Source organism: Schistocerca piceifrons, chromosome 2, assembly GCF_021461385.2.
Source record: "Schistocerca piceifrons isolate TAMUIC-IGC-003096 chromosome 2, iqSchPice1.1, whole genome shotgun sequence".
Lineage (NCBI taxonomy): Eukaryota > Metazoa > Arthropoda > Insecta > Orthoptera > Acrididae > Schistocerca > Schistocerca piceifrons.
Window position 1 is genome coordinate 1,025,745,437 of NC_060139.1, and position 13,131 is coordinate 1,025,758,567.

At 43.2% G+C, this 13,131-nt stretch overlaps 1 protein-coding gene across 2 annotated transcripts in view; it reads right to left on the minus strand.

The window, feature by feature from the left end:
• The window catches only part of LOC124777312, a 259,203-nt gene that overhangs the window by 64,583 nt on the left and 181,489 nt on the right, over positions 1–13,131 (minus strand). Inside the window, exon 5 of one of the 2 annotated variants that reach the window (XM_047252668.1) lies at positions 5,868–6,005. In XM_047252668.1, coding sequence (XP_047108624.1) covers positions 5,868–6,005 — 138 coding nt within the window. Of the gene's footprint in view, positions 1–5,867; positions 6,009–13,131 lie in introns of both variants that reach the window. The other variant, XM_047252666.1, reaches the window with a different exon arrangement.

The window sequence follows — 13,131 nt, forward strand, 5'->3', positions numbered from 1 at the left end:
ACCCATTGTTTGTTGCTGTTTGTGTGATGATGTCTAGTTCTTTCTGGTAATTTTCTGTGCTGAGTGGTCCTGTGTTGAGTCTACGAAGCATGTACGGTATCTGAGTGTGGGTGATTAGAAGTCTGATGTAGGATTGTGTGAGTTGTTGTAGGTTTACGGTAGATTTCAAAGCTATGCTGATTGTTTTCTTTTTCGATTAATATGCGTCGTGTAAGCAGCCCTGAGTCAGCTCGCCGGCAGTGTCCGAGAGTGGAGCAAGAGCTCAGATTGCTCCTCCCTGCGAGTTTAGACCCCTCGTGTGGATGGCAACCTCCATCTCTCGACAGCTGCTCGCCGTAGCTCTTAGACAAGAAAAACTGTACCGGCACTGTAGGGAGAGCTGAGACTAACTCGGAGAGGGCTCAGCGGCCATATTGCGTCCAAATTTGGGGTCAATTCTAGTGTCCGATTCCACCCGTCGGCTTTGACCAATGACGTAGTGGGTGATGTTATTTTGTTTGTGCCGCAGACTGCTGTCGATGAAGTTAAATGATTTCTCTGGATTACCTCGCTACGCGCATATATTAAAAATTCAATGTAGATTGTTTTGTTTGCGTCTCGTAATTTGTTTTCGGCATCTTTTGTTAATGACAGTAGTCGTGATTTATAAGTAGTCGTGATTTATAAGGTCTTGATTTCTCACGCTGTTCGTTATGGATGAGTCAGTTGTTTTTATTGCGAAAATTCTGCTTCAGAAAATGGGTGACCGTTAGTCAACTATAAAATTTTTGCAAAGATTGGGCGTCATTGCTGAATTTTGCAAGTGCACTGTCTGTGGAAATTATATGGCTTTGACGAAGGTTGCGTCATCACGAACTTCCGACGAATACATGTGGAGGTGCAGAAAAAATAGCATATGGAGATCCATACGCAGGAGGACGTGGTTCGAAAGATAGAGGCTGAATTTAGAAGTAATTTTCATGCTAACCTACTATTTTTGCTATGAATATTCTTGCAAATCTGTCATGCACGAAGCAGGGGTTTCGTGTGGCACTGTAGTCGACTGTTTCTCGTTTTGTAGAGAAGTCTGCGGGGAATTTATAAAGAGTAGGGAGTCACTGGGTGAGGGGGCAAGGGGGGGGGGGTTATAGATGAAGTAGATGAGTCACATTTTGGAAAGAGAAAGTACGAAAGGGGGCACGAGGTTGTTGGGCTTTGGGTTTTTGGAGTAGTAGTTTCTGGAAGAGATTAGGGTTTTACCAAATCGGACAAAGGAAGTTTTGACATCTTTAATAGAAGAATATGTGGAAGAAGGTTCTGTAGTCATGTCGGATGGGTTTGCTTCGTACAAGGGGTTGGGTGAAAGGGGTTATCATCACTTGGCCGTGAATCACAATATTCAGTTTAAAGATTAAAAGACGGGGGCATGCACTAATACTATCGAAGGGTATTGGGGGCCTGTAAAATCTGTTGTCGGGCGGGAAAAGTGGATTTCAGTTTTGCAAGGCCATTTAGATGAATACTGTTGGAGGAAGAGTATTCCTAGAGGTTATTGTTCATTTCTTGCATTTATGAAAGTAGTCAGCAAAATTTACAAGCCTCGTTTTGTTAGTTAGGTGTTGGCGGTCTGATACTTTTTTCTTGTTTTGCGTTGCGTTTTTTTATGTTACTGTATTGTGCGAGTGCTACTTTTTTGGTTTCTCTGGAGGGATGTTTTTCTGTCCTTTTAATATTTTCTGGTTACAATGGTGGGCCGAGGGGTGTTGCAGTGTCTTTGCCGGAAGGTTTATGTGATTGACTCGTGGTTTCATTTTCTTATTTTAAAATTTTGCGCCTCATTGAGGGCAGGTGATAGGGAACAACTGGTTTGGGTGGCACTTCATTCGTGCCTGACAATTTGTGTTTCTTTTTTTTTTCATTTGTTATTCTGGATTTTGCTTCTTTCGTTACAGTTTGACCTACTTACATTATTATTTCTTGTTATGCCCCTATTTCGTTCTTGTCAGCCTCGATCTTTGACTCCTTTGGAAGTACATATGCGGTAAGTTTCTTTTTATGCAGCCCCTTTTATGTTCTCCTTATCGATGTTTCTGCTACACTTCTCTTATTTTAAGTGTCACTCCTGGTGTATCGATTTTACTGAGTGTTATTTGGAGCTACTGTAGCTGGTGTGACTTTCGTGTAGTATAGTTATCGGTTGCAAGGTTTGGTTGGTTGGGTTGGGTTGATTTGGGGGGAAGAGACGAAACAACGAGGTCATCGGTCTCATCGGATTAGGGAAGGAAATCGGCCGTGCCCTATCAAAGGAACCATCCCGGTATTTGCCTGAAGCGATATAGGGAAATCACGGAAAACCTAAATCAGGATGGCCGGAGACGGGATTGAACCGTCCTCCTCCCGAATGCGAGTCGAGTGTGCTAGCCACTGCGCCACCTCGCTCGGTCAAGTTTTGGTCATTTTTGCGTTTTATTTCTTTGCGTGTGCAGTAATGTGTGTACAGATTTTCATTTTTTGAAAGTATAGTCGTATTCTGTAGTTCACTAACAAAATCATTTTTCCAGCTCGTTTCTGATATAAGATATTAGCGCAACAAACAGTAATATTGGAATCGGTAACTAGAAATAACCTCCTACATAGATTTCTTCTATTTACCGATTCCAACAGTTCTTCGGTTCATTATTTAGATCGTTTTTGCAGTACGTGTGCAAAATATAATATAATATATTCACTCGTAATTGCTCTCGTGTTCTTATTTATTTCACTCAACTTCAACTCGTTTAAATGAAATTCGCGCGTAAATAATACACGCGTTAAATTATTATTTTATGACATGCTACATTCGTTTGTTTACGAGTGTGATCCGTTCCATTCATACATTGTCCATTGCAGCATCTTTGCCTTATGTATGACGTCATTAGTCAAAGCCGACGAGTGGTATCGGACACTAGAATTTATCCCAAATTTGTGCCTTATTTTATAGTTTGTACACTATCACACCTTGGTAATGTAATTTGCCGTACTCACGCACATATTAAATAGAAGTACCGACCTAAATGCCTTTACTGAGCCGTAATATGTGGCCGCAGAATGTTTCTGAGCGAATAAATCGTCCGTTTTACCTCCTAAACGAACAGCACAAGCAGTTAGCCTATTCCGAAAGTTCTAGACTTCAACGATGCTGCGCAGCAAATAACGTATTAAAACATCGCATATATTGGCCTGCTATATAAATTAACAAACGAAAACCAAAAAAATGTACCTGATGAGAATGGATCTCATAATAATATGAAAATATGAATGAAGAACTATCAAGCTATCTACGGCGCCACATCAATACTGCAACGACAGTTACTACAAATGTGTAACGGCTTCGTCAGGAGAGTTGACACTACTGTCGCTATGGTTACGCATGTAAGGTTCTCATATGTTTTCTGCTATTGTAAATAATTCACTTTTACTGTAAGGGGCAAAGATGGATGAGCTCTCTGTGTGAGCAGTGAATAAGATCCTTGACTATATGTTTAGTTTCATCTGTGGTTGACTTACTAGTCAGTTGTGTAGCGCTGGGGCTTTCTGATTTCAGGTGTGGTAGCGACCAGAGGAGGTTTACAGAGAATGAGATGTGTTATTTGTGAATCTGGGAGAAACTGTCTGGAATACTTTATTACGGAAATGAAAACTAATTTATAATACTTTCTAGTTCTTTATACTGATGGAGAAGATTTTGGAGTAACTTTAAAGGTAACGAAGACATGCGCAAGCATTAAAATTTTCTTTGTCAGACCTGTTAATTGAAGCAAATCTTTGTCCCTCACATAACTAATAACTTTTACGATTAGCGTTAATGTGATCTCTTTGTTTTCATCATGTCACAAATGACGCAATTCATTGAGGTATCACCAGTTTTGAAATTTAGCAATTTTTAGAGTCTTTTTATGTTGTACAATCATTTTTGTCAATAATCAGAGTTTGATTTCCCAACAACGATTTTCTATGAAATAAAACCTGCCTCCATAATTCGTAGTAAAGTTTTGAATATCTTGTCGTGTGTGCATTGCTCCTTACGCCACCCGAAGTCACAGATCGTTTCTGACGAGCAACAAGAAAGAAATTAGAAGTGAGTAGTTTATTTTCCTTTAGCCGCTGCATAAGCTGATTTTTATTTGCTTTCGGGAACGTTAGTACTCCAAACACACAAAAAAAATCATCCTGAACAAGAGGTAAGTCACTTTTATTTCATGGCAATTTCTCCTTGCAGTGTTTTAGTCGGCATTGTCAAGAGTCGTGCTAATAAGCATATTAATTTTCAATGAACGTTGTTGGTAATTTCAAACAGTTATTTTCTTTTTGAATAGAGCAATAATTTATTTTTGTGGATATTCCAAGTCAAACATTGCAGTTCATATCACGCAGCGCCCATAATGTACTTCAGTATTGAATTTTGGTTATGTAGTTTTCATTGAGGACACAATTAGTTTCTTTTGGGATGTAAGAGATTCGTTTTCTTCATATCAGATCCTGCATTTCATTAAGTTTAAAGTTTTATTTCACGGCACTGTTCACATGCGTAACATAGGGCCAACCAACTGTCAGTTTGTTCAGTAATTGAATATGATATCTAGAGTACACGTTAGATGAGGAGAAAGTTTTCGAAATCAGTATATTCAATGTTATCACATACAGACAAAATTTTATAGAAAGGTTACACGCATTGTGAGTGCATGTCAGCGACGTATCAGCATAAAAATAGTGAAGAATGCTGCCAGGAAATGCACTCTTAACCAAGCCACTTATAGCGTCCCCAGTGAAATAATACTAAAAGACTAAAAAAACAGTATTTATAAAGAAGAGACATTTTAAAATTGAATAACATACATTTTTCTCATGTACCCGTATTATAATAATTTCTCTGTGTAAGTTTCGAGGGCAAAGAAATATAACAAAATGATCTAAAGAGACGAGAAGATACGCTCTTTTGTTAATTTTTTAATCGTCTTCACTTCTTCTCTTGTCTTGGTTGCGTGTAGACGGACATATTGCGAGTGCTGGCAAATGTAAGCATATTTGTACTAATTAAACAGATAATATATTGATTTAATATTATTGTTCACTTTTAATATGTAAGAGGTGATCCCGATTTCATGTCCGCCTTCCTTGAATTCACCTGCATTCGAGTGATTTACAGATCAACAATCGCAGCTGCCGATGCGGCCAACGACGCCATTACGTGGCGATATTAACTTATAAAAAATTTGCGGAAGCGAAAAACTCGCCCGCTATTAACATACTATTCATTGTTCTCCACAGCCGCCCGAAGTTGCAGAAAATACGTAGCTTTAAGATTCTTATTTTCAGTACCACAGCCGAGAGCCAGAGCCAGGACTCCGACTACAATGCAATGGTTAACGGAGGTAAGAAGAAATACTCTCGAGCGTGTGTGGGCCGCAATTGTAATTAATAACTAAAGATTTTTTGCTTTAAACTGAACTGACTAGCCGAGGAAATTAATATGAAAAGTTTATTCCATTGTTCAACTTATATGCTCATGTTTTAATATTCAGCGAGTCTAACGTTCATTAACGTAACAAATAATTTATACTGAAGATTAATATTGTTAAAAAAGAGAACTTCACAAAAACATTTAATTGTAAATCAAAATAAAATGAAATATCATTCTTATTAAGGCCCACCACGTAAGTCGGCAACAATAAACATTCCCAATAAATAATATATTAAATTACGACACCGGACGGCCGCGAGACACTGCTGCCTACCGCTACATTGAGAGTAGTAGCTTCTCCCGTAAGTGACTTCTGCGCGACTCGCTTTCCTGCAACATCTTTATTACTTCGGTGATTTAACAGCCAGCCAGCAGAGCGGATACGGACCTGGGTGCGCCGTGCCTCTCGGCTTGCCACAGCTGTAAGAGCGCCAGCACGTCCTCGGGGTCGACGGCCAGGTCCCTCTTGAGGCGCGGGCCCACGCCGCTCAGCTCCAGCGCGTGCGGCACCATCGGTCGGAAGCTGCTGCTGCAACCGCAACGCACCACATCTCTACCACTCTACTGCCACACAAACACGAGTAGTTACTTAAAGTTGTTACCAAGTATCTTCAAAACATTTTTATTGATTTACTTCAAGTTTTTACATGAATTTTAAAAAACGTTTGGAACGATATATACACTACTGGCCACTAAAATTGCTACACTAAGAAGAAACGCAGATGATAAACGGGTATTCATTGGACAAATATATTATACTAGAACTGACATATGATCACATTTTCACGCAATTTGGGTGCATAGATCCTGAGAAATCAGTACCCAGAACAACCGCCTCTGGTCGTTATAACGGCCTTGATACGGCTGGGCATTGAGTCAAACAGAGCTTGGATGGCGTGTACAGGTACAGCTGCCCCTGCAGCTTCAACACGATAACACAGTTCATCAAGAGTAGTGACTGGCGTATTGTGACGAGCCAGTAGCTCGGCCACCATTGACCAGACGTTTTCAATTGCCGAGAGATCTGAAGAATGTGCTGGCCAGGGCAGCAGTCGAACATTTTCTGTATCCAGGATCTGCAACATGCGGTCGTGCATTATCCTGCTGAAATGTAGGCTTTCGCAGGGATCGAATGAAGGGTAGAGCCACGGGTCGTAACATGTCTGAAATATAACGTCCACTGTTTAAAGTGCCGTCAATGCGAACAAGAGGTGACCGAGACGTGTAACCAATAGCACCCCATACCATCACACCGGGTGATACGCCAGTATGGCGACGACGAATACACGCTTCCAATGTCCGTTCACCGCGATGTCGCCAAACACGGATGCGACCATCATGATGCTGTAAACAGAACCTGGATTCGTCCGTAAAAATGACGTTTTGCCATTCGTGCACCCAGGTTCGTCGTTGAGTGCACCATCGCAGGCGCTCCTGTCTGTGATGCAGCGTCAAGGGTAACCGCAGCCATGGTCTCCGAGCTGATAGTCCATGCTGCTGCAAACGTCGTCGAACTGTTCGTGTAGATGGTTGTTGTCTTGCAAGCGTCCCCATCTGTTGACTCAGGGATCGAGACGTGGCGGTACGATCCGTTACAGCGGATAAGATGCCTGTCATCTCGACTGCTAGTGATACGAGGCCGTTGGGATCCAGCACGGCGTTCCGTATTACCCTCCTGAACCCACCGATTCAAAAATGGTTCAAATGGCTCTGAGGACTATGGGACTTAACATCTGTGGTCATTAGTCCCCTAGAACTTCGAACTACTTAAACCTAACGAACCTAAGGACATCACACACATCCATGCCCGAGGCAGGATTCGAACCTTCGATCGTAGCAGTCGCGCGGTTTCGGACTGAGCGCCTAGAATCGCGAGACCACCGCGGCCGGCCCCACCGATTCCATATTCTGCTAACAGTCATTGGATCTCGACCGACGCGAGCAGCAATGTCGCGATACGATAAACCGCAGTCGCGATAGGCTACGATCCGACCTTTATCAATGTCGGAAACGTGATGGTACGCATTTCTTCTCCTTACATGTGGCATCACAACAACGTTTCACCAGGCAACGCCGGTCAACTGCTGTTCGTGTATGAGAAATCGGTTGGAAACTTTCCTGGTGTCAGCGCGTTGTAGGTGCCGCCACCGGCGCCAACCTTGTGTGAATGCTCTGAAAAGTTAATCATTTGCATATCACAGCATCTTCTTCCTGTCGGTTAAATTTCGCGTCTGTAGCACATCTTCGTGGTGTAGCAATTTTAATGGCCAGTAGTGTATATATAGCGTGTATCATAATAAATGCCGTAAATGCATACAGTGGAAAGTACACGATACTAGAAAAAAAACGTCTCAGTAAACACAGGGTCTCAAATGCGTAGCTTAAGAGCATCGAGCAATTTTTCATCTCCGATACAGTGAGGCAAATCTCTTCTACTGAAAGCTCTTTGCTTTCCATATTTTAGGAAATGGTACTGTGAACCAAAACAAGAAAAAATGTCCAGTAAACATGTGCTCTAAAACGCATCTCTCAAAAGCTATGAGCACGTGCTCATCCTCGCTACTAGGAAACACAGCGCTTCTAATGAACAATTGCTCATGACTTTTAAGGTATGCCTTTTAGAGCAAATGTCGACTGGATATTTTTTCTCGCTTTCGTCCATACTACTGCTTCTCAAAATGTGGAAGGCAAAGAGCTTCCAGTTGAGGAGATTTGCTTCACGGTATCGGATGAAAAATTGATCGTAGCTCTTAAGGCATGGACTTTCGACCCTAAGTTTACTGAGACTTTTCTGCTTGTAGTATCGCGTACTTTCAACTGTATGCGTTTACATCATTAATTCTGGTACACCCTGTACATATATATAATATATCTAAAGAGGAAACGTTGTTAGCAAAAATCTCGAAAAGTTCTGACCGATTTACTTCAGATTTTTACACAATACTCTAATAAACTGTTGTATCGATATAGGATATATATTTTATAATATATTTTTAATATGTGTTTTAAAAAGAATTTCGAAACGCTTTTGACCGACTTGCTTCAAATGTTTATTTACGTGATGTTCTAATATACAGGGTGGTCCATTGATAGTGACCGGGCCAAATATCACACGAAATAAGCATCAAACGAAAAAACTACAAAGAGCGAAACTCGTCTAACTTGAAGGGGGAAACCAGATGGCGCTATGGTTGGTGTGCTAGATGGCGCTGCCATAGGCCAAACGGATATCAACTGCGTTTTTCTTAAAATAGGAACCCCCATTTTTAATGCATATTACTGTAGTACGTAAAGAAATATGCATGTTTTAGTTGGACCACTTTTTTCGCTTTGTGTTAGATGGCACTGTAATAGTCACAAACGTATAAGTACGTAGTATCACGTGACATTCCGCCAGTGAGGGCGGTATTTGCTTCGTTATACATCACCCGTGTTAAAATGGACCGTTTACCAATTGCGGAAAAGGTCGATATCGTGTTGATCTACGGCTATTGTGATCAAATGCCCAACGGGCGTGTGCTATGTATGCTGCTCGGTATCCTTGACGACATCATCCAAATGTCGGGACCGTTCGCCGGATAGTTACGTTGTTTAAGGAAACAGGAAGTGTTCAGCCACATGTGAAACGTCAACCACGACCTGCAACAAATGATGATGCCCAAGTAGGTGTTTTAGCTGCTGTCGCGACTAATCCGCACATCAGTAGCAGATAAATTGCGCGAGAATCGGGCATCTCAAAATCGTCGGTGTTGAGAATGCTACTTCAACATCGATTGCACCCGTACCATATTTCTATGCACCAGGAATTGCATGGCGACGACTTTGAACGTTGTGTACAGTTCTGCCACTGGGCACAAGGGAAATTACGCGACGATGACAGAATTTTTGCACGCGTTCTATTTAGCGATGAAGCGTCATTCACCAACTGTGGTAACGTAAACCGACATAACATGTACTATTGCGCAACGGAAAACCCACGATGGCTGCGACAAGTGGAACATCAGCGATCTTGGCGGGTTAATGTATGGTGCGGCATTATGAGATGAAGGATCATTGGCCCCCATTTTATCGATGGCAATCTAAATGGTGCAATGTATGCTGATTTCCTACGTAATGTTCTACCGATATTACTACAAGATGTTTCACTGCACGACAGAATGGCGATGTACTTCCAACATGATGGATGCCCGGCACATAACTCGCGTGCGTTTGAAGCGGTATTGAGTAGCATATTTCATGACAGGTGGATTGGTCGTCGAAGCACCATACCGTGGCCCGCACGTTTACCGGATATGACGTGCCCGGATTTCTTTCTGTGGGGAAAGTTGAAGGAAATTTGCTATCGTGATCCACCGACAACGCCTGAAAACATGCGTCAGCGCATTGTCAATGCATGTGCGAACATTACGGAAGGCGAACTACTCGCTGTTGAGAGGAATGTCGTTACACGTATTGCCAAATGCATTGAGGTTGACGGACATCATTTTTCGCATTTATTGCATTAATGTGGTATTTACAGCTAATCGTTCTGCAACAGCATGCGTTCTCAGAAATGATAAGCTCACGAAGGTACTTGTGTCACATTGGAACAACCGAAATAAAATGTTCAAACGTACCTACGTACTGTATTTTAATTCAAAAAACGTACCTGTTACCGACTGTTCGTCTAAAATTGTGAACCATATGTTTGTTACTATTACAGCACATCTATCACAAAGCGAAGAAAGTTGTCCAACTAAAACATTCATATTTCTTTACGTATTACACGAATATGTAAAAAAAATGGGGGTTCCTATTAAAAAATACGCAGTTGATATCAGTTTGACCTATGGCAGCGCCATCTAGCGGGCCAACCATAACGCCATCTGGTTTTCCTCTTCAAGCTAGACAAGTTTAGTTCTTTGTAGTTTTTTTCGTTCGATGCTTATTTCGTGAGATATTTGGCCCGGTCACGATCAATGGACCACCCTGTATATATAAATTTAAAGCAGATCGGTCACCAACTTTTAGAGGCTTTGCATCACCCTGGTCCCTAGAAATCCTAAGGATAGGCGTTGACTGTGGGTATTGTATCACAGACACAGTCCCTTTGACTATTCAAAGATGTGTCTAAACCCGCCCAAAGGTGTAAACAACCATGCATGAGCAGCGCCTATTAGACGGAGGGGGTCCGACAGCTGATCAGTTCCAGACATTCCACCACGAAGGAGGTACACCGCTCTGTTGTGTGTAGTTCAACCATCCCTAGACGGTCAATACCGCTGTTAGATCACGTCCGCATTGTTACTTTGTGCCAGGAAGGGCTCTCAACAAGGGAAGTGCCCAGGCGCCTAGGAGTGAACCAAAGCGATGTTGTTCCGACATGGAGGAGATACAGAGAGAAAGGAACTTTCGATTGCATACCTCGCTCAGGCCACCCAAAGGCTACTACTGCAGTGGATGACCGCTACCTGCGGATTATGGCTCGGAAGAACCCTGACAGCAACGCCGCCATGTTGAATAACGCTTATCGTGCTGCCACAGGGTGTCGAGGTAGGACTCAAACTGTGCGCAATAGGATGCATGATGCCCAACTTCATTCCCGACGTCCATGGCGAGGTCCATCTCTGCAACCACGACACCATGCAGCGCGGTACAGATGGGTCCACCAACATGCCGAATGGACCGCTCAGGATTGGCATCACAATGAGTGTCGCATATGCCTTCAACCAGACAACCGTCGGAGACGTGTTTGGAGACAACCCGGTCAGGCTGAACGCCTTAGACACAGTCCATCGAGAGCAAAAATGTGGAGGTTCCCTTCTGGTTTGGGGTGGTATTATGTGGGGCCGACGTACGCCGCTGGTGGTCATGGAAAGCGCCGTAACGGCTGTACGATACGTGAATGCCATCCTCCGACCGACAGTGCAGCCATATCGTCACCATATTGGCGAAGCATTCGTCTTCATGGACGATAATTCGCGCCCCCCATCGTGCACATCTTGTGAATGACTTTCTTAAGGGTAACGACATCGCTTGATTAGAGCGGAACCGTGTTCTCCAGACATGAACCCTATCGAACATGTCTCGGACAGATTGAAAAGGGCTGTTTATGGACGACGTGACCCACCAACCACTCTGAAGGATCTACGCCGAATCGCCCTTGAGGAGTGGGACAATCTGTACCAGCAGTACCTTGATGAACTTGCGGACAGCATGCCACGACGAATACAGGCATGCAACAATGCAAGAGGACGTGCTACTTGGTATTAGAGGTACCGGTGTGTACAGCAATCTGGACCACCACCTCTCTAGGTCTCGCTGTATGGTCTTACAACATGCAATGTGTGGTTTTCGAGAGCAATAAAAAGGGCGGAAATGATGTTTACGTTGGCTATTCCTATTTTCTGTATAGGTTCCGGAATCGAGGTGATGCAAGACTTTCTTTGATGTGTGTACATATATAAAGAACTTTTAGAGAGTTTCCTGACACCGGGGATATGGTGTTAGGAAAGTCTCTATAAGTTCTTGGCCGATTTGCTTTAAATTTTTGCTGAGTATTCTAATAAATCGAGTGGTTATAATTAAACTTTCCCCATTTAACAAGTTATTACACGGAAAATAATTACTGTGTGAGTACCAGAATTGCTAGCATTAATGTACAGAGTGTAGGTGCACGATTTCCATGCGTCACAGCCCCACCGTCCAGTTCTATGGCCACCAGATGCCGTGATCAGTCATTGTGTTTCGTAGTGTCACACACCTGGCCGGTCGCAGTGCATTAGTTGACGTGTCAGCATGAGCTTGGAAAAAAATGAGCAGGGCATTATTGGTGAAGCTCTGTTAGAAAAACAACAGTAATGCTGCAGCTGTACTTCGAGAATGTCGCCGGATGAAAGGATTACGGAAGGCTCCACTTTCTCCACCTGTTGTGCGGAGCATGATGAAGAAGTTCGAATCAACTGGAGAACTGGGCGTCGCTCCAGGAAGAGACCGACGACCGGTTGCCCCACAGGTGGTTGACGAAATTGCTGCTGCTATGGCAGACAACGCTGCGCGCAATTCCCGATCGTCAGGCAGTGCACGTGCTGTGTCACGACAGATGAACATCCCGTGGTCCACTGTACGGAAGGTGCTTCGAAGCATTCTCGCATGGTATCCGTACAAGATCCATGTCTTACAGCAGCTTGCACTTGACGCACAACGACATGTTGACTTCGCTGTCTTCTCACAAAGACTGAAGTTGACGAGGTCTGGCCCTGGACCATCCAATGGACAGACGCTCATTTTTGTCTGACAGGTGAGGTGAACGCACAGAATTGTCGAGTGTGGGAATCTTCACCTCCAGTCACTGTGCATGAAGTTCCTCTGAATGGTGAATGTGTCACCGTATAGTGTGGCTTCACGGCTACATTCAACGTTGACCCATTCTATTTTGAACAGGTTAGCCCTCAAGGACCAAAGATGCGCAGTGTGACTGGCCAGCGTTACTGCAATAGGATCCACCTGATGTCAAACCCGCCCTAAAGCCCTGCAAAGTCGAGGACACATCTTGCGCTACTAATGGTGCAAAAAGATGGTACAACTTCCTGTTCCAAGAGATGGAATGCCATCTGGTAGCTGCGTTTGTACACGCAGTGACTGCAGATTCCGCAGCAATATTTTAGAAAATG